Raw genomic sequence first — 6,164 nt, 5'->3', positions numbered from 1 at the left:
TTCGTAGCCCCCAGCAGGTAGCAGCAGTCGTCAGTTAGTTCCTCCCTCAGCTGCCTCTTCTGGGGGTTGATCAAACCCCAGTCTCACAGTCTCTCCTCCTGTGCTCGCCCCCTGCTCATCTCGGTGGTCCTCCACTGTCCCGAGTCAGTGTGTCAGGGTCTCTCTTTTATTGGCAGAGCCTGCAACTGAACAGGATTTTCTACGTGTTCCCTCACGAGTGCCGTGCAGCTGGTAAGAATTCCTTGTCCTGACGTGCTTTTTTTGCTCTTGCTATTGCAGAGCAGTCTGCAGTCGGCCTCCGATGCTGCAGCAGCGTGCTGCTCACTGCCCTTCAACGTGTCCCCCAGAACTTCCAGATTCTCTTGTGCAGAGCCTCTCTGCCTGGTCAGCCCAGTGCGTGGCACAGGAATTCATGTTTGTTGAGCTTCTTGAGGTTCCTGTTGACCCGTTCCTCCGGCTTTTGTCAATTACTAGGTGGATGTAAGGCAGGTAATTTTCTCTTAGCTTGCTTATTGAGTCGTGCACCAGCTTGCTTTTAAAAATAGCGCCCTGGCAGCTTTGCCTATGTTTGTGTGTAAGTGGGAGTGACTGTGCCCGCTGAGGAGTAACCACCCTCCTGTCTGGTGCCCGATGGCAGTTGCAGCTGGAAGTGACAACTACCCATCAAGAAAATGTACAGAGAGCTTTGGTGTGGTTAGGGGGTGCTGTCGAGTGTAAAGAAATTTGTCGTCTGCTGCAGCACCGAGACGGGTCAGCTTGGGCCAGGCTGGGCAGCTCCCTTACAGCCTTACTGAGACTGGGTAAGTTGCAGCCGAAACCTCGCTAAGGAAAGATAGATGAAAATACTTTTCCTGCTGCTGCTTGTGTTTCCAAGCAAATGCACAAATAGGAGAACTGGGAGGCTGGATTGTCAGCCTGTGCATTTTAAAGAGATTCATCACAAAGTTGTTATATAGGACATGCAGAAGGCTGTGTATCCTGTTCTGCCCCGGTGGGACCGGGGCAGGATTGATCAGCGTGTCTGAGAGAATAGGAGAGTGGGTCTAATGAGGTGGAATACGTCTCGTCGTACAAGAGAGCTGTGTAGCAGTCAGGGGAACCGTGTGTTATGCAGCCCGGAGTTAATGAGTGAAAATTGGACTGGCAGAAGCTGTGCTGCTCCTGTGTGGTGAGAGGAGCCTGCTGTCCTAATTGGGCCGGGCAGGAGGGGGTGGCTCCTGCTTCCTGCAGTGACCTTGTCAGGTGTTGCTGTGTGAGGTTAGCAGGGCTGTCGCTGAGAGCAGAATACCCAAATCGCGTTACTGTAACTGATTTCACTTATATTCAATCTTGACAATGCAGGGTGCTGCCTAGTTATACCAACTGGGGCAATTTTCATCTGGAAAAGTAATAAGTATCATCAAGAAACAGTAACATGGCCTGATACAGTAGGTGCACAATCACAATTGGTTTTAGCGTTCCTAATTGTTAGAATTCCCTGATTTTGATGCTTAATGGGGTCTTTGCCAAAGCAGTCTCTGTGCCCTTGGTTCTGGTGCTCCTGTGCCGCACTGCTGTAACGTATTGCCAGGTGCTGTGGATTGTGTCGTGAGCACGCTGGCCTAAGAGCGATCTGCGTCTGATGCTAAATGTGTCTGCCCCTGTGCTGGTCGTCCTTAACTCCGAGCACATGTTTCCATTGCTGTGGTAGACTTGCTTCAGGAACTGACTGATATAGATACTCTCCATGAGAGTGAAGAAGGAGCTGAAGTCCTCATAGACGCTCTGGTAAGTACTAAAACCCAGACAATTTCAATGCCTGAACGTCTGCCTTACACAGCACAGCCCTGACAGCTCTGCCGCTCTTTTCTGCAGCTCTGGTTGTCCTCATTGCCAGGGCAGGAGCCTGCTCTCTTGTCCTGAGGTGCTCTGTTGAGGACCACAATGGATGGTTTGGTTGGTTTTGCCAGAGCCTGGGGAATAAGTTCTTCTTGCACCTTGACTGCCGCTTCTTTTTTGGAAGGAACCTGCTAATATTGTGAAATTTGTGTAGGATGTGGATTTTATCATGCAGAGCGGGAGCATGCAGTAATATTTGTGACTTGGACAGCGTCCTGTTGAAAATAGGAGCTTGATTTGCCTTTTATTCCCTTCTTGTGGAAAAGCGTGACCTCTGTTCGCCCATGACAAATGGAAGCTTGCGGCAGGGCTCCAGTTGTCACCAGGAGGACAGGATCTTTCAGTCTGTCCTGTCACCCAGGAGACCAGCAGTCTTTCAGCCAGGAACTCTTACTTCAAACCCAGAGATCTGTGCTTGAACTGGGACATCTGCTGTTACAGGGGCATGTTTTTCTTAACAAGAATAAAGGCATGAAAGTTTTTCATATAACAGAGCTAATACATTTTAAGGGTGGAGGAGGGTTTAGGGGTAATGATGCTTTTTGGCGTAGAGTTTAAACAACCCAGAAAGCTGCCTGGCACGCAGCAGCAGATGTGTTGCTCAGGCTGAAGCACCGCCTGGTTACCTCTCCTCTGTGGCGCTGGATCCTCAGCGATTGCACTGGATCCCTCCTGCTCCTCGGCTGCAGGACGGGGATGCTGAGCTGAAGCCCTCCCGGGAAGCGCTGCCCAGCAAAACTCAAGATGGGCAGGTGTGTCCTACCTGTGGGCAGCTCCTGATAGAGAATGGCTGCGGCTGTGAATCCCTGTGGCTCTGCCTTGTTCTGTAACTATTATGTTGAAATTGAAAGCCGGGAAGTTACAGGTTTTCTTTTGTTTGCTTTGTTTGGCTGCTCTGTTTTCTACAATCCTTCTTGTCCAGTCACTATAATGTTACCTTCCCGAGGTTAATGACGGTGGCCCCGGGTGAGATCCTCCCGCTGGCCTCTGGGCTCTTCTTAATTACTCTGCCTGCGGGAAAGATTGCTGGATGAATGAAATGGGAGAGAGGAGCTGCTACAGAAGATGTTTTCTATAAAAGGTGCAGAGAGGTAGTAAATCAAGTGAAGTTCTCTCTCTGTTTTCCTTGTCACCAGCCCACTGATAATAGCCAGATTTTAGAGGTTTTATTGTCCTCTTTGAAAGAAGCAAGTCAGATGTACCTGGGGAGAAATGTTTAGATATCTGCTTTTGAGATTACTTTTTTTAAGAAAAGAAGGTAGGTGTAGTGTTGCAGACCGTCTGTGAAGATTGTTGCATTACCTTCCACAGCAGCTGATACTTGTATTTTTTTCCAGGTGTTCACTAAAGCGAGCTGACCCTGTTTGAATTGGAAATACTATTTTGTTTAACTTTTCCAAGCTCGTGTCCCCGATGGAAAGCTAGCCAAAGTCAAGGTGGACTCTGTCCATCTGTGGCTTTAAGAGCATGTCCTTGGCTTAGCTGTTGGATTTGGAGGCTCCGCTGGCAGAGCTGGGCTCCTGCTCCTGCTGTTGATTCGTCAGGGTTTCACTGATTTGCTGAAGTCGACTTGTTGTGTTCATCTTGCTGGGATTTAAATGCAGGGCTTCAGCTGGTGTTCCTCCAACTTTTGGGTTTGACTCTGTGTGAGCGCCGTTCCCTCAGCTGGTGGTGCCAGTTGAGCGAAAGGCGTAGCAGGGCTGTGGGCAGGCCAGCGGCAACCAGCTGAGAGCGGAGCCTCTCGCGGAGCTGACCGGGAGCCTGCCCGCGGTGGTTTGTGGTGCCTCACGCTTCAGAATTCTCAGGGATTATAAATCAATCAGGCTGGTTCAGGAAATAAGACTGTGACAAGGTGGATGTTTTCCTCCAGATGTTTCTCTTGTTTAATCTGAAACACAAAAATTGTTTAATTAATTAGGACAAACATAATGGCAGATTTAGTTGGTGATTCCTTCACTTCCTCTGAGATTTTAGAGCAAAATTTTGAACGTCTTCTGATCGTGTCTGGCAGGATGTTTCAGTAAGGCTTATTGATTTATTTACTTTTTATTATTTCATTTATTTATTACACACACCAACTCTACCCCCTCATTCTTTCTCTTTTATCTTCCTTTTTTTCCAGTCATCTTTTTTTATCTTGTTATCTTTCCCATTACCCTGATGATCTAGGTGGAGGGCCAGGTTGTGGCCTTGCTGGTCCAGAATTTAGAGCGCCTGGATGAAAGTGTGAAAGAGGAAGCTGATGGTGTCCACAACACACTGGGTGAGTGGCTGCTGCACGGCCTCTCGCTTCTGTCTGTATTTTGTGCACTGGGGGGTGGGTTATTTAGACCATCCTGCAATCCTTTCAGTCACTCAGACTGCAGTTTCCTGAGGACTGGAAGAATGAAAGAGACTGGAAACATGAGGTTTGGAATTTTTACTGCTGGAATTTTTAGTTTTATGCAGCGGGTATCGCTGCTGGAATAAAGGGAAGTACTGTGGGCTTCTTCCAGCAGGAGCTGGTGCCACAGTGCGTGTGGACTGTGTAGGCAACGTGAAAACTGAGAGGGTGTCATACACCTGAGCTTAAGTCTCGCTCAGAAAAAAAAAAGTAGTTTTGCGAGTAAAATGTAACCTTGAGAAGAGCAGTGCAGGCCTAGGAAGGACCTGGCAAAGCGATGTCAATACAGGCAGGGAAAAACATCTGGTTTTTGTGTCTGTCTTCTCAGCGATCGTGGAGAACATGGCAGAATTCCGGCCGGAGATGTGCACCGAAGCGGCGCAGCAGGGCCTCCTGCAGTGGCTGCTCAAGAGGCTGAAGGTGAGCGTGCTGTCCTGTTGACATCCGGGAGACAGCACAATAAACACTGACAGGCCACCGCTCTGGAAGCTGGCGGGCTCCAGAAGGCATTTGGCACAATATTAAAGGCCCAAGGCGATTTGTTACGGGCTCGCTCTGTTTGAATAGGTTATCTTTGTGATAAGTTCTAACAGCTGTGAATACAGTGGATTGAAACATGCCTCAGACTGGGAAGTACGTCCCTTGTAACTTACTCTAAAGTAGCAGAGTGGAAGGAGGTGGCTCTGTGTGTAAGCGGCTCCGCAGAACGTGATGCAGGGCATGAGCAGAGACACTCTTACTGTTGTAGTGTTTGCCTGAGGGAGTACCTTTCAGGCTGAGCCTTCTCGAAGGCCTTGGGTTTGACCCTTTTCTGTGCCAGTCTTGCGCACGAGTTTGAGAAGCCACGTTACAGACAGAGCGTTAGAATTCAGGGTTTGTGTCCTCTGTGGTTTTAGTTTATGTGGACACTCTTCTGTCTTGTCTTTATATCATAATGTCTCACCGTGGAAGGTGTCTCTTTTCTGCCCACGTGATCCCTGTGTGGTGGATTTCTGGTCTGTGGCTAAGACCTGTAGGAATATAAAAACTGACCGGTGAGTGGGGAAACTATTAAAGAGCATTTTATGCCTTTGCTTCCTATGTTTCTAAAGCTTTTTAGAGTTTCAAGTGGTGTCTTTGTTTAATTGCTGCTGGTGGTGGCTTTTTCTTTGAACTCATGTAACTGCCTATTGAAATCAGAATTACTGTTTGAAACTTTTAGCATCCTGTGGCAGCGAGTTACACAGTTTAACTCTGTCTTATGTGAAACAATGCCTAAACCTTCCCTGGGAAATGCTGTAGGAAAGGAGTGGATGGATCAGTTCTCACACAGAGCGGGGGAAGGAAGTTTAGCAACCACTTCTGGCTTTTTCCTACCTGTTGGTAAGGTGTTAGCACTTCTGTACTTCAATGTATTTGTGGTTACGAGGCCTCTGAATCTCAGAGATACTCTATCAGCTTTGTAAGTGTGCACATACGCCTCCGTGCACTTCATATACTTGTTAGCAGAAGTAGCCTGTAATTTCTCACTACAGGTAGTAACATAATTATCTTCCTTATGCTTAAAACCAAAAAGGGAATTTAATTTTATTCCAGGCAGGTATGTACTGCTGCCTGCCTTGTAATTACTCTGGCAGCTGAAAGACTTAAAAACCTAGCAAAGCAAAATAATCACAACTTGGATTCCCTTGCTTGGTGCCATCAAGAATGGACGCTGGTGGTGTTGCTGCTGGATGTGCCTTTCGTTTGCCCTGGCCTGTGTTACCTTTGCCAGGGTTTGGGCTGTGATCAGTGCTTGTTCTTGCTCCTGCCCTGGTGAAACCTGTGCCGGGACTATTGGCAGTGCTCGGTTTGGAATCTGTCGCGCTGACAGACGTGGTTGAGATTAAAACAGGGTCTCAGCCTCTGGGTAGAGTAGAGCGTC

At 48.1% G+C, this 6,164-nt stretch overlaps 1 protein-coding gene across 1 annotated transcript in view; it reads left to right on the top strand.

Moving 5' to 3' along the window:
- The window catches only part of CTNNBL1 (catenin, beta like 1), a gene marked incomplete at both ends in the record, with an annotated part of 18,954 nt that overhangs the window by 5,236 nt on the left and 7,554 nt on the right, over window positions 1-6,164 (top strand). The window contains 3 exons of the mRNA XM_009873936.1: window positions 1,670-1,767; window positions 4,048-4,141; window positions 4,590-4,681. Of these exons, the coding sequence (XP_009872238.1) occupies window positions 1,670-1,767; window positions 4,048-4,141; window positions 4,590-4,681 (284 nt within the window). The remainder of the gene's footprint in view (window positions 1-1,669; window positions 1,768-4,047; window positions 4,142-4,589; window positions 4,682-6,164) is intronic.

The sequence above is a fragment of the Apaloderma vittatum genome, unplaced genomic scaffold (assembly GCF_000703405.1).
Source record: "Apaloderma vittatum isolate BGI_N311 unplaced genomic scaffold, ASM70340v1 scaffold18237, whole genome shotgun sequence".
Lineage (NCBI taxonomy): Eukaryota > Metazoa > Chordata > Aves > Trogoniformes > Trogonidae > Apaloderma > Apaloderma vittatum.
This window is presented reverse-complemented; position numbering and strand designations above follow the sequence as displayed.